At 39.4% G+C, this 18,145-nt stretch overlaps 1 protein-coding gene and 1 non-coding gene across 2 annotated transcripts; one reads left to right on the top strand and one right to left on the bottom strand.

Annotated features, from left to right (window-relative positions):
- The first annotated feature begins 4,242 nt into the window (after nt 1-4,242).
- On the top strand, nt 4,243-4,349 carry LOC122064778. Its single transcript, XR_006135817.1, has one exon. It is a non-coding gene; the product is annotated as a small nucleolar RNA R71 (small nucleolar RNA).
- A 2,974-nt stretch (nt 4,350-7,323) lies between these two features.
- LOC122064777 lies at nt 7,324-12,591 on the bottom strand (the record flags this gene model as incomplete). The annotated part of the gene is made up of 3 exons (XM_042628534.1): nt 12,442-12,591; nt 7,999-8,195; nt 7,324-7,890 (listed from the first exon to the last, which is right to left on the bottom strand). Coding segments are annotated over exons 1-3 (914 nt in total), but the record flags the coding sequence as incomplete, so codon positions are not given.
- Nucleotides 12,592-18,145: the final 5,554 nt, after the last annotated feature.

Raw genomic sequence — 18,145 nt, 5'->3', positions numbered from 1 at the left:
TTTTTCATTAGGGCCTCAAAAGGCCGATTACAAAAATGAGTACCCCTATCACTAATTATTGCACGTGGTGCACCAAAGCGGGAAAAAATGTTCTCTTTGAGAAACTGGACCACCACTTTGTGGTCATTAGATTTACAAGGTATGACCTCTATCCATTTAGAAACATAATCAATGGCCAAAAGTATGTACAAATTCCTAAAGGAATTAGGGAATGGTCCCATAAAATCGATGCCCCATACATCAAAGATCTCAACTACCAAAATAGGGTTGAGGGGCATCATGTTCCTTTTATTGATACGGCCAAAAGACTGATAGGTAGAGCAAGCCTTGCAAAAATCAAAAGCATCTCTAAAAAGAGTGGGCCAATAAAATCCGCATTGGAGAACCTTTGCGGCAGTCTTCTTAGGTCCAAAGTGTCCACCACATGCATGATCATGACAAAAAGAGAGAATGGAATGTTGCTCATGATCAGGAACACATCGTCGGATAATCTGATCTGGACATATCTTAAACAAATAAGGATCATCCCAGAAAAAGTGCTTAACTTAGGAATGAAACCTATACTTATCTTGGGTGGACCAGTGATCCGGAGTCACACTTGAAACTAAGAAGTTGACAATGTCAGCAAACCATGGTTCACTGGACATTGCAAATAATTGTTCATCTGGAAAGTTCTCGTTGACTGGAGAATCGACAGTCAAGGAATTGGGAAGCCAGGATAAATGGTTTGCAACTAGGTTTTCAACTCCTTTTTATCCCTAATTTCTAAATCAAACTCTTGCAAAAGTAAAACCCACCTAATGAGACGGGCTTTGGCATCCTTCTTCTGAACTAAGTATCTGAGGGCAGAATGATCAGTATACACCACCACATGTGAACCAACTAAGTAAGATCGAAACTTTTCTAATGCAAACACAACAGCTAAAAATTATTTTTCAGTGGTTGTATAATTGAGTTGTGCATCATTTAAGGTCCTACTAGCATAGTAAATGATAGTGGGCAACTTATTAATCCTTTGACCCAAAATTGCTCCTATGGCAAAATCGAAGCATCACACATCAGTTCAAAAGGTTCAGTCCAAACAGGTGGTTGAACAATGGGTGCATTGGTCAACTCCTTCTTAAGTTGTTTGAAGGATTCTAGGCACTCTTTGAAAAACTCAAAAGTTTGATCTTTGACAAGTAATGAAGTGAGAGGTCGGGCTAACTGACTAAAGTTCTTAATAAACCTTCTGTAGAAGCCTGCATGCCCTAGAAAAGACCGAACATCCTTAACAGATTGAGGAGGTGGTAAATTATCAATTAAATCCACTTTGGCTCTATCTACCTTAATTCCCTCCTTGGATATTACATAGCCTAAAACAATACCAGATTTAACCATAAAATGGCATTTCTCCCAATTAAAAACCAAATTCTTAGATATACACCTTTTCAAAACTAGGGAAAGATGATGAAGACATTCAGAATAGGAATTTCCATGAATTGAAAAGTCATCCATAAATACTTCTAAGAATTTTTCGACCATGTCAGAAAAAATGCTCATCATGCATCGTTGGAACGTAGCAGGGGCATTACAAAGCCCAAAGGGCATATGCCTGTAAGCAAATGTTCCATATGGGCATGTAAAAGTGGTCTTATGTTGGTCCTCTAAAGCAATTGGGATTTAGTTATAGCCAGAATATCCATCAAGAAAACAATAGTATTCATGTCTAGCTAACCTCTCTAACATCTGGTCAATGAATGGCAATGGGAAGTGGTCCTTCCAGGTTGCCGCATTAAGTTTCCTGTAGTCTATACACACACGCCATCCTGTTTGGACATGGGTAGGGATCAACTCATTATTGGTATTAGGAACTACAGTCACACCAGACTTCTTAGGAACTACGTGAACTGGGCTTACCCATTGGCTGTCAGAAATAGGATAAATTATTCCATGATCCAAGCACTTTAGGATCTCTTTCTTAATGGCTTCCATCATCACTGGGTTAGCTCTTCTTTGGGGTTCCGTGGATGATCTGGAATCCTCCATTAGATGTATATGATGTTGCACAATGGAAGGGCTTATACCCTTGATATCAGCCATGGTCCAACCTAGGGCTTCCTTATTATCTTTTAACACTTTAAGTAACTCCTCTTCCTGGCTAGAAGTCAAATTTGAAGAAATTATTACAGGAAGAGTCTGGTCAGGCCCTAGGAAAGCATACCTCAAATTAGATGGCAACTCCTTAAGATCTAGCTTAGGGGGCTCAACTATGGAAGGTTTCGGAATGGAATTGGAAAGGGGTCCTAAGGGCTCCACGAGTGTGTGAAGACTCAAGATTTCAGAAAAGAAATTTTCACTGTCATCATCCAACTCATCCATACACTCTTGGAATTCTGAATCAAAATCAATATCGAAGTTGGTAACTAAATCATCAGAACAATCCAGAAAATCCTCAAGCATATTGATCTCTTCTTCCATATGTGGTTGCTTGCCAATCCTAAACATGTTAAACTCAACAGTTTGGTTACCAAAAGATAATCTTAGGAAACCATTCCGGCAATTGATTAATGCATTACTGGTAGCTAAGAATGGTCTTCCTAGAATTATTGGGATCTCATCCTTGGTTGAGAAGGGCTTAGTATCTAACACAATGAAATCAACAGGGAAAATAAATTCCCCCACCTTTAGTAAGACATCCTCAACCATCCCTTTAGGAATCTTAACTAACCTATCTGCCAACTGAAGAGTAGTTCCAGTGGCTTTCAATTCTCCCAATCCTAGTTGCTTGTACACATGGTAAGGTAAAAGATTCACACTTGCGCCAAGGTCAAGTAAGGCATGCTCAATGTAGGTGTTGCCTATGACACAAGATATGGTAGGGCTCTTTGGATCCTTATACTTGGCTGCTATAGGCTGAGTAATTATGAAACTAATGTTACCTGCCAAGAACGCCTTTTTGGGCACACTAGTGATACATTTGTGAGTACACAAATCTTTCAGTACCTTTGCATAGGCGGGGATCTGGGATATGGCATCCAAAAGAGGGATGTTCATTTTTACATTTTTGAAGACTTCTAAAATTCTATCCATAGAAGCAATCTTCTTTTTGTTTACCAAGCGATTAGGAAATGGGACAGGAGGAATGTAAGGACTGTCAGAGATTTGCCCTTTTTCAGAAGAATCATTTTTGGTTTCCTCAACCAAATCATCTTTAGTTTCAGAAAAATCTTTAGGTTCATCAGACGAACCTGAAACAAAAGGCACACTTGTGTCCTCAACTGAAGAAAAGTTAATAGGAGTAATAAATGGGGAAGATTTAGAAACACTCTGTTGGTACTCTCTACCACTCCTAAGGGCATAAACAACATTACATTGGTTAGAGGGCCCTTGTTGGGTCTGACCTTGTACTATATTCAGTGGTGCATTAGTTGGTCCTTGTGAACTAACAGGCTGATGATGCCTAGGGTTAGGCTCTGGTTGACTGGGTAAAGTTCCCTTCTCCCTCTCACGCATAATTGAGACAACTTAGGTAAGTTCTCTCGTAAGATTTTGATGGCTTGTCATGAGGAGGGCCATATTTTTTTCTAAGTCACTAATTCTACTTGCCTCTCCAATGTTGGTAAACCCAGGGGGTTGCTGATAAGATGATAGGAGAGAGGCCCTAGGAAAACCCGCCTGAGGTCCTACATTTGACCTAGGAAAAGTATTTTGGGAAAAATATTGTTGTGCAAAGGGAGGCCTTTGGGGTCCAGGTTGACCTTGATTATAGAAATTGGAAGGTCCTGCTTGGTTGCCCTGATTCCAAGAGAAAATTGGGTGATTTCTCCATCCTGGATTGTAGGTGTTACTATATGGATTATTTTGGCATAAATATTAACACTATCATTAGAAGTGCCCCCAGAGGTGTTGGGGCATTCTTCTATGACATGTCCAGGGGACTGGCACCAAGCACAAATCTTAACTAAATTGACTGATGATGGCTCTCTAGGAACAATAGTCTCAATCCTCTTGATTAGGCTATCCAAATGGGCTTCCTTGGCTACTATCCCATCCATAAAATATCCTTTTCCTCCTATGGTTCTTTCACTCTCTTGGGTTGATTCCCACTCACGGGTTTTGTCAGCTAAGTCAAGTAAGAATTCCCATGCCTTTCCTTCATCTGTAAAGGATGTGAATCCCTCAGGGCACATAGACTCTATCATTTGTTTAGTTGGGTAATCAATATCCTCATAAATTATTTGACATAAATGCCATAGGTCTAGGCCATGGTGAGGGCATTCTTGGCGTAGATCCTTGAATCTCTCCATAAGTTTGGAAAATGACTCACTAGGCTTTTGCCTAAACTGAAGGATATCACTTCTAAGCTTATTGGACTTGTGAGTTGGGAAAAACTTCTTAAGGAAGACAACTGTGAACTGTTCCCATGAGGTTATGGAATTTGTGGGTAATCCATACAACCACTTCTTAGCTTGGTCTTTCAATGCAAAAGTGATAAACCTAAGCTTAACAGCATCATCAGAAAGCTGTTGGATCTTAATTAGAACACATACCTCTTCAAATTCCCTTAGAAATAGGTATGCATCCTCAGAGGTCAACCCATGGAAGTGGGGCAACATAGTGATGTATTGAGATTTGAGTTCAAAATTATTGCCCTGGGCTTGTGGTAGAACTATGTAGGAAGGTTGGGCTGTTCCAACAGGGTAGAACCTATCTTTCAGAGATTTAGGTGAAGGGTTTTGTTGTTGGTCTCCCATATTGAAGGGTTTTAAAGAGAGCAAACATATAGGGTCACTACTTGTTGGATCTCTTCGTTCTAACCGATTCTTAGTATTACGTACCCACCTAACACTCATGCAATAGAAAACTACCCACAACTAAAGTAAGACAAGCACAAAAGAATGGATAGCAAAACTTTTTTTTTAATGATTTTTTTTATTTTTTAATGATTTTTTGATTTTTTTGATATTTTTTTTTTTGGATTTTTGGGAGCTTACCGGCAGGGATCCGGGGTTGCTCAGGTCAATTCCTGACGTACTGCTACAGGGCGAAACCTGTCTTTATCATACTGTGAGGCATGGCGACCTCCACCGATACAACTAATATTACAAGTTGTTCTTCTCAGGAATTCAATAAAAGAAAAGGAAAAATATAAAACAAAGCAAGCAAAGCACTCCGATTTACCAAAAGAAAGTGAAAAATAACATGGAACTATCGCCCCGGCAACGGCGCCAAAAACTTGGTTGAGATTTAAAATGTAACCGCAAGCGTACGGATCAGTTTAGCTACGGGTCAAACACAGGGAGAGCAGCCACTTTATTTTTTATTTCTTTTAATAATGCAAAAGTGAACCGATTAATGGATGTGACCTAATTCTAATTACCATCCTAAACATATGTATCTAAAATAACGTCCTAACCATTCGTCATCTAATAATTTAAAGATGCAAGCCACGTAATTAAAATTAAATAAATAAATAACTGAAAATAAACAACCCACGCAATTAAAAAAAATAAATAATAAACATATAAATAAAGGAAAAAATGCTGAAATAAAAATAAAGTAAAAGAAATGGGATAAAGCTAGAGAGAGACTCACAAGTAGGTTTCTCAACTTAGCCCGAGGGATGCATCATAATATGAGCTTCCCTACTTGACCAAAGAGTCACTCTTACAAGGGTTACTCTACTTGGCTTTAGGGAAAGGAAGACAATTAAAATAAAAGCAATAAATTGATGGTTCTATGGCTAGGAGGGGCAAAGCCAACACATACACTAACCATGAACCTTCGGGGAAAGGGATAGCAATAATGTAACGACTGAAATTAAAATCCTAAATTAAGAAAGAAAGGGTAGTCAGAAGAGGGAATGAGAGGGGGGAGAGAAGACTACTGAAGGAGCCTACTTACTTGAACTTCAACCCTTGAACTGAAAACTTGATCGATTTGAGATACTACCAGTAATAAAAACCAAATCTGGAATAAACCAAATCTGAAATTTCTAGTACTAGAGAAAACAAATCTTGAAAAAAAAATTGTTCCACGGCTCATGATCTTGTCACCTAGATCTAAGCCTAGAACTATAACTTAAAAAATTACAACTCAATTGCATAAATCATAAACATAAAAGGGCTAAATAAAAATAAAAGAGTGCTTACATTAATTGAAATAGAAAAAAACTATTACAAAAGTGATTAAAGAAAAGATAAAGAAGAACTAAAACTAAAGAGAGAGCAAGAGAAAGAGAGAGCAACTAAAAAAAACTAGAAGAAGAATGAATTGTCTCTCCTCCTTTTACATGAGTTGTATTTATAGGGAATGTGGAGGTAGGATAACAATTTTCTCTTTCCTAAAAGAGAGAAACCCACAATTGATTGTGAGGTCTTTTGAGACCAAAAGTGCTAAGATGGAGGAGAGAGAAGAGAGAAATAAACTTTGAGAAATTTCCTATAATTTTTTGCTTATTTTCTTTCCTTTTTTTTTCTAATTTATTTTTCTTCTTTTTCTCTCTCCTAGGGTCGAATTTCTTCTTGCTTTGTGTGATTTGGACAATATTTTGGTGATGATGTGGAGGAGAGAGAAGATTTGGACAATCTTTGGTTCTCCCTTTTTTTTCTTTCTTTTTTTTTCTTCTCTTCTTGCTTCCACGATTTTCCTTGCTTCTAATTTGATGTGGAAATCCCCTCCATGCCCTTAGTGCTTTAAGTGAGTGAAAAGCAGGAAATCTTCAACAAAATTCTCTAAAAAAAACAACCATGAGATTTGAACTTGAGACCTCTTGGTGAGCAAGGGAATTTTGTACACCGTAGCTCACCAACTACACTAGGTAGTTGTTGTTACCAAAAATGAATCTTCAATCACTTAAGGATGTGGTCCATCGATCCTTGTTGGCATTTGGAGTATTCCTTGTACCTCTTAGACAATTGCAAACGGGTTGTTTCTGCATCTCGGTTCAGTTCTGATCCATTATTCTTTTTCTGGCCCGAAAAGAATAATCACTTGTACGGGTGACCAAACGAATGTGTACTTTTAATTGAACACGTCCATCTTGCTCAGAAAGAAATAAGACCTCTTTACGTGTAAAATTGGAGATATAGCACCCGATAGTCCTTAAGGCCTTGAAAATATAAAACCTACAAAAAGAGAGTAAACCCAAGGTAGCTCCATTCTAAATATGTAAAATGCATGTTTTACTACCCTAGATTTCACACATAAATGTGCTCATCAACCACCATCTCTCGGCACCAGAACTCCAACAAAGGAACAGGAGATATCTCCTTTAAAGATTCCGACCCCAGCTAGCAATCAGACCACATATTTATGGAGTGACCATTCCCTACCACCCACCGTTCATTAGATGAGATAGTGTCCCACGTTTTTCTTTTGCCCTTCCATATCGAAGAAGATTTATAGCTAGACTTCATAGAGCCATCTGAATTAATAAACCTCGCATGCAGGAAGGAGCTCAACGCTGAATTTCCATACTTCATTTGCCACACCAATTTACAGAGACAGGCACTATTAACTTCCCTCAACCTTCGAATACCAAGGCCACCCTCTTGCTTAGGCTTGCACACATCTAACCACTTAACAGCAATCTTTTTTACCGAGTCCACCTCCCTTGTCCATATAAAATTTCGAATCCATTTCTCCAGATATTTAACAATATAATCAGGCCACCAATAGATTGAAAAATTATGGACAAGCATACCAGCAACCACTAAGCACACCAACTCTACCCGACCAGCCATGGAGAGTAACTTTCCACTCCAACCTTGAAGCCTCCACTTGACCTTATCCATCAAGGGAAGCAGTATATTCTTTATAACATGACCTTTAAATATCTCCGCTTCTAGGTATCTTGTTGGGAGAGAGCAAGAAGGGATATCCAAGGTGTCAAAAACAAATCTTTTCCTGTGAGGGGCCACTTTTCCAAAGAATAATTTACTTTTGTCCAGATTAAATTTTTGACCAAAAAATTCCTGATACTTCTGGAGAAATGATTGTAAATTCTTAACATACCTGGTTGAGGCATTCATAAAAATGAAAACGTCGTCCGCAAATAGCAGCTGGCTGGGAACCTCTACACCTCTCGGGCCTAGGAGAGCATTTAGCTTCCATTCACTAAGCAAACGCTTTAACCCCCTACACAGAACCTCTTCAGCTAGAACAAAAAGCATAGGAGAAATGGGATCCCCCTGCTTCAACCCTCTTTCCACCTAGAAGAATCCCACTGGGCCACCATTTAATAAAATAGATATTTTTGAGGACACAAAAATCTGATGAAGCCATCCAACCCACTTGTCCGAAAAGCCAAATTTCCTCAGTACTGCAAGTAAAAATTCCCATGATAAGGTATCATAGGCTTTCTACACATCAACTTTGATTCCTATTCCTCCACCCCTCACCGCAATATGAAGAAGGTTTGCCAACTTTGAGGCTAAAACAATATTCGAAGAAATTACCTTCCCTTTTTGAAATGCCCCTTTTTCCTTCAAAATCAGCCTTGGCAAAAATATAGCCAGCCTCTCTGCCATGACCTTCGATATTGCCTTACAAAAGAGATTCGCCATATAGATGGGGCAGAATTTATCCAATGAACTTTCCCCCTCTACCTTTGGAATCAACATTAGAAAAGAGTTATTGATGCCCCTTGGTATCTTTCTTGAGCAAAAGAAGGATCTTACCACCTTCGTGAACTCCTCACCTAGTATTTCCCTACATTTTTTAGAAAAAGCGCCCGAGAAACCATCTGGACCTAGAGAGCTTTCAGGATTCAAATCCCATACCACCTATTGGACCTCGTCCTATTGCTTAAGGGATCGGATCTAATTCTTAGAACGGTGCATCTCACAGATAAGTGTAGAGACCAAATTTTTCCCCCTCGGCAATGATGAATTAAATGTAATCTATTTTATCATTTTATGTGTTATCATATGTGTTCCTCACATAAACTAATGATCATAATTGTCATGTCATGGAGCATCATACGTGTATGAAGTTAAGGTAATTGCATTTTCTATTATTGTATGTAGATGTTATTATTTCATGTGGTTTTAATATAGAGCTATATTTCATGTGATATTTCAATGATTTCCTACAATTCTTTCATGCAAGTTTATGTATATGTGTTGGTGTTGTTTCATGTAATTAGACTTCCATGCTAGCTTAGGTTGTTAAAATTCTTAGGGGAGAATATTTGAAATCCAAGCCTCTGGTAGAAAGACCAAAAATTCTGGGCGAGGTGGGTGCCTAACACCTTCCCACACTCGTAACCTGACATGGACCCCTATCTCTTAAATGACCAAAATATGAAGTTAAACTCAGGGGTTCCTTCCTTTCATAGGAATCCAACCCCCTACTCGAGGTTGATCCTTTGATCGGAATTGGGCTCCATAATAGAGTTCTAGGCCCTGAATCCTAGATGGCGACTCCAAAAAATCATACTTTCCCCATCCCCCCATAGTCACCAAACTATGTTTGGAGACCATTCAGTTCATTCACCCCTGCAAGGTAGACTAGAGGTGAGGGGAGGAAAAGATCGGAAAGAAAGAGAATAAAGGTATTTTCCCTCACAGTGGCGACTCCACTGGGGACTGTCAAACTTTTTATACCAGAAGCTTACAATGAATGTTAGAATTTTCTCTCCCTCATCATTATTGTGTGTAAACATGTCTGTATATTGCTTGTTAACTGCATTATGTATCATGTTCAAAGTGAAATCACTTGACGAGGGTATTCCCTGTCATGCCCGCACCCTCAAGGAGGTCAATGCATGATATACTAAGTACTCTGAGATCAAATGATGCCCACTTCCTATATAAGAGTGTTCAAAGTGAAATTGGTTGACAAGGATGGCCGTTGATAATTCGAAACCCTCAGGGTGATAGAACATATTTAACCATTCTGAGATTAACTAATGGTCACTTTCTGCACTACACTTGTGCACACACTCACTCACGGATACACCTACCCTTGTGGTTAGCTGACTGAAGCCATGTAATGTCATGGATGATCACGAGCGAAGTCACACCCCTTGATATAGTACCATCTAGTATATCAAAGGAACCACGTACCCATGATTCGCTTTCATCGATAGGTATATTGGTTCTGTCAAGGGTGGCCTTCTTTTGTACTACAACCTTATCCATTGCATCGCATCATATAGAAATTAGACCATTGAACAACTATGGTATTCCACAAACTGACTCAGTAATTGTTTGTGGTTAAAGTCAGAACCCTTCTAGCCTATTTCATATGGGATGAGATTTTTCTTGTATATGTTAAACCTGATGTGTTCTATGACAATTGGGAATTGGTAGATGCAACTATATCGGTTTTGGTTCACGCAACTGTGCTTGTGGGGTGATTCCCGCTTCACCACATGATACTAGCACGTGTTCCAAACTGATAATGTTCCACACAACCAATCCAAGAGTCAGGAAAGATTAGGTATTTTCATGTTACAGGGAGAAACAAAATACGGATGTGAAATCAGTTACGAGGTTGTACTTACATGAACCAACTTGTTTGTTTTCCCAAAGAATAATTTATGTCTAATTTGGGCCCTCTTAAGAAAAAAATGTGTAAAAGTCAACTGAAGGTTGGGCCAAAATTAGACACTTATTATTGGGAGAGAGAAATTTTGTGTGTGCATCATTAAAAAATATCACCAAAAAAAAAATCTAAAAATTAAATTTCTTTGTTTAGGTTAGGCACGATTCCGCATCAAAAAAATTTCCTATTTTCTGTGTGGACTCGTCAAGATAACCGTTCGGCCCGAGTCAACCCTGAGAGATCCTTACCAATGGTGGAACTTATTGTCTAACTCACTCCACCAAGTTCACCTAGCTCAGCGTCATCTGAAAGATTGGCGAGTATGGATCCGGCTAGTGGAAGTCAACCAAATGCCCAAGAGAAAAGGAAAATGGACATGATGTAGTTAGAGTTGGAAGAGTTGCTTCATTTATTCAACTAGTTTAGCAGTGCCAAGCAGCCTCAGCAACAAACTGAACCTATTTAAACTCGAGGAGAATAGGAGTGGACCAAGATGGGGTCCAATGCACCTCGTACCATATCAAGGCTTCTGGTCGATGATGATGAAGAAGAAATCCAACCAAGTCTTCCAACTGAACCCCATGAAACTGAAAGGGAAAGGAAGTTGAGGGAACAATTAGAAAGACTTAAAAAGTTGCTGTAGAAGGGGAAAGTCGTAGACACTCAAGCCACAAAAACTGACGAGATGGTCATTTTTCCTGGAGCTCGAATTTCAGAGAAATTTAAATGGAACACTAATAAGTTTATTGGGAAAAGAGACTCGAGGGCACACTTGAAGGTCTTCATTAATATTTCCAGATCATGGGGATTTACTAAAGAACAAGGGGCAAGCATCTTTTCTTACTCTTTCCGGCCCAGATCTTCGTTGGTTAACTCAGTTAGACCCTTCCTAGACTTAGAATTGGTCAACAATCATGAAAACATTCACCAAGCAGTACTCTTACAACACTAAACTGGCTATAACTTGACGAGAGTTAGAAACTGTTCGACAAGCTCTAGGTGAGGGTTTCACTGAAGCATGATGACATCTCGACCTACTAAAAAAGAACAGGTTGAAATGATCCTAGATAACTTGGCAAATCCCTATTACAATGTGTTATACATTCAGCACATTGGGACATTCTCAGCGTTGCTAGCAATATGGAGAAGGGTTGAAAACTGAATCTTTAGAGAAGCACAATACCGGAACAGTCGACAGGGTTCCTTGGAGCAGAGTAAGAATACAAGGTATAGCAAAGCACGTAATATAGAGGTGAACACTGTAACTACCGCAAGCACCGACCAACAGCTTGCAGTGCATACAGTAACTCTTAAAAAGGTTCAGTACAGAGGAGGCAATTCTCAGGTTTATGAATGCCCTTATCTATGTGTTATAAGAAATTAAATAAAGAAGGCCTCTTGAGTACGACACCTGCCCATCCAATCAGTGATCCTCCACTTACTTGGTACAAGGACAATGAATATTGTTCTTTCCATAATCAAAAGGCTCATCTCAGCAACCAGTGTATCACCTTGAAGCATGCAGTACAAGATTCAAGATTTGATTGAATCAGAATAGATTGAACTGGAATTGAAGAGCCAGCCAAATGTGACTACCAATCCACTTCGAATCATGGAATGGTTGGAATATTACAAAGTGACTCGGATGAGAATAATCCTACTTGAAGGATTCAACCTGAACCTAAGAGAGGGCGTCTTAGTGCCCGAACTTACCTAGCCATGCTCAAAGCCAAGCATTTGGAAGCAAAAGAGGAGGGGAATCAGAAGAGATCTGAAGAAATCCGTTCTTGGCAAGATGAAAGTCTCCACCCTACAATCTTACGCTTCCACAGACAGGGTCACCTTCATATCACCCAATATCATATCCTCCATCACCTCCCTATCACCCAGCATCACATCCTCCATTACCTTCTTATCACCCAACATCATACCTTCCATCTCCATCCTACCACCCTGCCTCATACCCTCCATCTCCATCTTACCATCCAACACCAGAGTATTCTGTCCCACCTCAGGTAGAATTATCATCATATGATCTTGCCCCATTTCCTCTGTCATTTCCACCGTTTCACCCAGAACCTTATCCACCACCTCCAGAATACCTTCCCATGAATGGATGGTTAGAAGAAGGGAGCCAACATCAGTGTTCAGAGGCAGATTGGCCAAATGGAACTTCTTGGACTGATATGTTAGTGGATCCAAGTACTCCCACTTACTCTTCTACTAGATTAGTGAATCTCATAGAGAGGGAAGAAGAGCCCTAGATTGACCCTACAACTCTCATTGTACCAGTAATACCTCAAGTGCATGTCATAGAAGAGGTCTCACAAGACATGATCAGGGCAATGATGGCATTGCCTCTTGGAGAATTGATCTCAGATGAAATACATATAATCCATATAGGTGGAGAGAGTGACAATGATACTGAAGACACTGAACAAATTTGTGAGACAGTGAATGCTATTGGGGGAAATGTGCCTGATGTGGATCTAACAGATATCATTCGGCCAATTTTTTCTTCTAATGAAGATTCAGAGGAAGAAGAAGACAAGGAAGAGGATATGGTCAAGAATCAGAAAATAAAGATCTTGTTAAAGAAGATGAAGATGAAGGTATAGAAGAAGGTCAAGAATCAGAAAATGAAGATCTAGAGGAAGATCTTGTTGAAGGAAGGGAAGACAATCAAGAGTCATAAAGTGAATATTTTGTTGAAAGAATTGAGTTTGAACTATATCCGGAGGAAAGTGAAGAAGAGAATCCGTCCTACGACAATGTGCTCTGCTTGCTGAACCAAATGTGTGAAGATATGTTAATAACTGAAAAAATATTAAGGAAAGTGGCAGTCCAAAAAGAAACTGTCAAAGAATTTTATGAAAACCTTAAGGTTAATTTTGAGGATGAACCATTTCTTAAAGGACTTATTCTGTATTTGAAGAACATTATTCAAATAGTTAAAGCTCAGGCTATCTGCATTTCAGGGGGTCCTCCAAGTCCATTCACACCATCTACATATGAAGAAAGGATTGAAGGACCTATGGTTAGCATAATTGTTGATACAAACAATGATGATAAGAGTAAATACCCTTATAATATTCTCATAAAAAAAAGGCCTGAAGGACTCAAGAAAGTGATGACCACTAGAAGTGGAAAAGACTACAAAGAAAAGGGGTTGATAATGGAACAACCAATAGTCACGGAGATGGGGCAGTGTAGCAGGCAGCCACAGCCTGAGAATCAAGTGTTAAGCCAGTTGAAAAAGGTGCAGGGCAACATCTCCATCTGGGGGCTGTTAATGGCATCTCCTACGCATAGGGAAGTTGTATTGAAGTCCCTCACGAGTGTGCAAGTGCCTATCGAGATGGATCCATCACGATTATCTCAGATTGTGGGAGCCACATATGTTGTTCAAGCAATTGATGTTCTCTGATATAGACTTACCTCCAGAGGGTATCAAGCACATAAGAGCTCTGTATATCATTGTGGAATGGTCCTTATTGATAATGGATCAGATCTAAATGGGGCTACCACATGTTTTGGCTTTAATCCGAACCAATTCAAACCCTTGGCTCAGATTATTAAGGCTTACAACAACACCAGAAGAAATGTTGTCGGAATTCTCATAACAATGGTGATAATAGGGCCAGCTGAGTTTTGTGCTGAATTCTAAGTGATAGATATCCCAGTCTCCTTCAACATTCTTCTGGGTCATCCGTGGTTTCATAAGGCAGGGACAGTGTCATCTATTCTACACCAGAAAGTAAAATTTATCTATGATGAGAAGGTAGTTACTATTTTTGGAGATCCTCAGTTAGTTAATAGATTGGCTAACATTGAAGTTGGAAAAAGTCTAGAACAGGAGGTGCGTCTAAGTGGTTTTGAACTAGAAAAATTTTGTACTTTATTGTTAAAGAGCCAACGAAGGAGAATGTGCCAATGTACTTTGAGGGCATGTGGAATATTACTGTTGGTCGAATGATGAAACAGATGCATGATTTTTCTAGAATGGGATTGGGAAAATACCTGCAAGGACCTATGAGGTTGCCTGAATTTCCTCACGCTGCTAGAATACGTGGTTTAGGGTTTTCTCATAAGGAAGAACAAAAGATGCTAGAAGATATAAGGAGGGGCCAAAGTGGAGCAAGTGCTTATCGAGGGGTTGAGAATCGAAAGATGCTCATGATGGCAAGGAATGAATCCTCCTGTAAGAAAAGGGTTGCAAATTACCCTACCTTAGAGAGGTACTTTGTGAAGGAAGCAAAAATTTTTCCCAGTTATGAGGATCTTGACTTTCAACCTAAGAAAGAAGTAAAGAAAGCAAATTCTGAGTTCGAAGTCATTTATCAAGATCAGATTGGTTGGATCACCTATAAGCTAGAGCGTCTACCATTTAAGGAGGAGGGTAAAGACAAATGTATCAATAATATATTTGAGATAGATGTGATTACCACAGTGGAAGAAGAATCTGCAGTTGACCCTACATCCTCGATTCGATCATCACAGGTTCTCAAGCCTCATCTTGCTCTAAAAGAAGTTTGGCAACATAAATTAAGAGCTACTTGGCATCTCAATCTTCCAGTTGACATGTGAGCTCACATCTGTTCTTTCCTGCGGAAGATATATCTAGAGTAGCTAAAAAAGGGGCATTACCGCTCTTTTTGTGCGAGCATATCATTTGCTAGAAAGAGAAGAGCTAGAAGGATGAATATCTGCCCTTACTGTGCTAGAAGCAACTGCAATGGTTACATCCGAAATGGAGGTCAATGTTGTGACCTTGGTAAGGAGATTGCCTTATATAATAGGCTTGAGAAGTTAGATTTTCTAGAGATAGGGCTCATTAGCCTAGAGCGAGGTGCACTCTCAGGAAATTTGGATTTATGGATAATGAGATTGATCAACTTGTTTTCACCACAAAAAGTGCCAAGCATAATTGTTGATACAAACAATGATGATAAGAGTAAATACCCTTATAATATTCTCATAAAAAAAAGGCCTGAAGGACTCAAGAAAGTGATGACCACTAGAAGTGGAAAAGACTACAAAGAAAAGGGGTTGATAATGGAACAACCAATAGTCACGGAGATGGGGCAGTGTAGCAGGCAGCCACAGCCTGAGAATCAAGTGTTAAGCCAGTTGAAAAAGGTGCAGGGCAACATCTCCATCTGGGGGCTGTTAATGGCATCTCCTACGCATAGGGAAGTTGTATTGAAGTCCCTCACGAGTGTGCAAGTGCCTATCGAGATGGATCCATCACGATTATCTCAGATTGTGGGAGCCACATATGCTGTTCAAGCAATTGATGTTCTCTGATATAGACTTACCTCCAGAGGGTATCAAGCACATAAGAGCTCTGTATATCATTGTGGAATGGTCCTTATTGATAATGGATCAGATCTAAATGGGGCTACCACATGTTTTGGCTTTAATCCGAACCAATTCAAACCCTTGGCTCAGATTATTAAGGCTTACAACAACACCAGAAGAAATGTTGTCGGAATTCTCATAACAATGGTGATAATAGGGCCAGCTGAGTTTTGTGCTGAATTCTAAGTGATAGATATCCCAGTCTCCTTCAACATTCTTCTGGGTCATCCGTGGTTTCATAAGGCAGGGACAGTGTCATCTATTCTACACCAGAAAGTAAAATTTATCTATGATGAGAAGGTAGTTACTATTTTTGGAGATCCTCAGTTAGTTAATAGATTGGCTAACATTGAAGTTGGAAAAAGTCTAGAACAGGAGGTGCGTCTAAGTGGTTTTGAACTAGAAAAATTTTGTACTTTATTGTTAAAGAGCCAACGAAGGAGAATGTGCCAATGTACTTTGAGGGCATGTGGAATATTACTGTTGGTCGAATGATGAAACAGATGCATGATTTTTCTAGAATGGGATTGGGAAAATACCTGCAAGGACCTATGAGGTTGCCTGAATTTCCTCACGCTGCTAGAATACGTGGTTTAGGGTTTTCTCATAAGGAAGAACAAAAGATGCTAGAAGATATAAGGAGGGGCCAAAGTGGAGCAAGTGCTTATCGAGGGGTTGAGAATCGAAAGATGCTCATGATGGCAAGGAATGAATCCTCCTGTAAGAAAAGGGTTGCAAATTACCCTACCTTAGAGAGGTACTTTGTGAAGGAAGCAAAAATTTTTCCCAGTTATGAGGATCTTGACTTTCAACCTAAGAAAGAAGTAAAGAAAGCAAATTCTGAGTTCGAAGTCATTTATCAAGATCAGATTGATTGGATCACCTATAAGCTAGAGCGTCTACCATTTAAGGAGGAGGGTAAAGACAAATGTATCAATGATATATTTGAGATAGATGTGATTACCACAGTGGAAGAAGAATCTGCAGTTGACCCTACATCCTCGATTCGATCATCACAGGTTCTCAAGCCTCATCTTGCTCTAAAAGAAGTTTGGCAACATAAATTAAGAGCTACTTGGCATCTCAATCTTCCAGTTGACATGTGAGCTCACATCTGTTCTTTCCTGCGGAAGATATATCTAGAGTAGCTAAAAAAGGGGCATTACCGCTCTTTTTGTGCGAGCATATCATTTGCTAGAAAGAGAAGAGCTAGAAGGATGAATATCTGCCCTTACTGTGCTAGAAGCAACTGCAATGGTTACATCCGAAATGGAGGTCAATGTTGTGACCTTGGTAAGGAGATTGCCTTATATAATAGGCTTGAGAAGTTAGATTTTCTAGAGATAGGGCTCATTAGCCTAGAGCGAGGTGCACTCTCAGGAAATTTGGATTTATGGATAATGAGATTGATCAACTTGTTTTCACCACAAAAAGTGCCAAGCATAAGCAAGCTGAATCTAAACTCCTCTCCCAAGAGAAACTGAGGCATCTGCTGCTCCATAAAGAAGGTGAAGGTAGTGGTATCAACAACACCCTTGAGGTAAATGTTATTACCACTGAAGAAGTATAGGAAGGGCCAATGCCATATCTAGTGATTCATTCAGCCCACGAACCACTGCTAAACTGGACCAGTGTAGGATATGACTTCAAGCTCACTAAGACTCAGGGGTCCAATCGGTTCTAAAATCACCACATAGTACACTGAAGATGCTCTTTCTGTTATCGACTCTCCTTTTACTTATACTTTTTCTGAATTTCTATCTGTTAATGAAATTTCACACTTTCAGTATATTGAGTCTATAGTCTTTCTAGCTATCAATGAAAATTATAATTTCGAGTATGATTTGTCTCTTTCTGATGATGATCCTAATAAAATAACTGATGAATATCATGACATGTTAAAACAATCAAAAGAAAAAAGAGCTAAACCTATGAGTGAGGACACTCGACTCATTAACTTAGGATCTAATCAATGCCCTAAAGAAATTAAAATTGGTGCAACCCTGAATGAAGAAGAAACCTCATTAATGGCCAGCCTATTAAAAGAATTTACAGAGGTTTTTACTTGGTCCTATGAAGACATGCCGGGCATTGACCCAAAAATAGTGCAACATCGACTTCCTACTTATCCAGATGCAAAGCCTATCAAACAAAAGGCTAGAAGAATGCGGCCTGAATGGAGTGAAAAGATTAGAGAATAAATAATTAAGCAATGGAATGCAAGATTCTTGCAAGTCATATAATACCCCCA

Source organism: Macadamia integrifolia, unplaced genomic scaffold (assembly GCF_013358625.1).
Source record: "Macadamia integrifolia cultivar HAES 741 unplaced genomic scaffold, SCU_Mint_v3 scaffold1755, whole genome shotgun sequence".
Classification (NCBI taxonomy): domain Eukaryota; kingdom Viridiplantae; phylum Streptophyta; class Magnoliopsida; order Proteales; family Proteaceae; genus Macadamia; species Macadamia integrifolia.
This window is presented reverse-complemented; position numbering and strand designations above follow the sequence as displayed.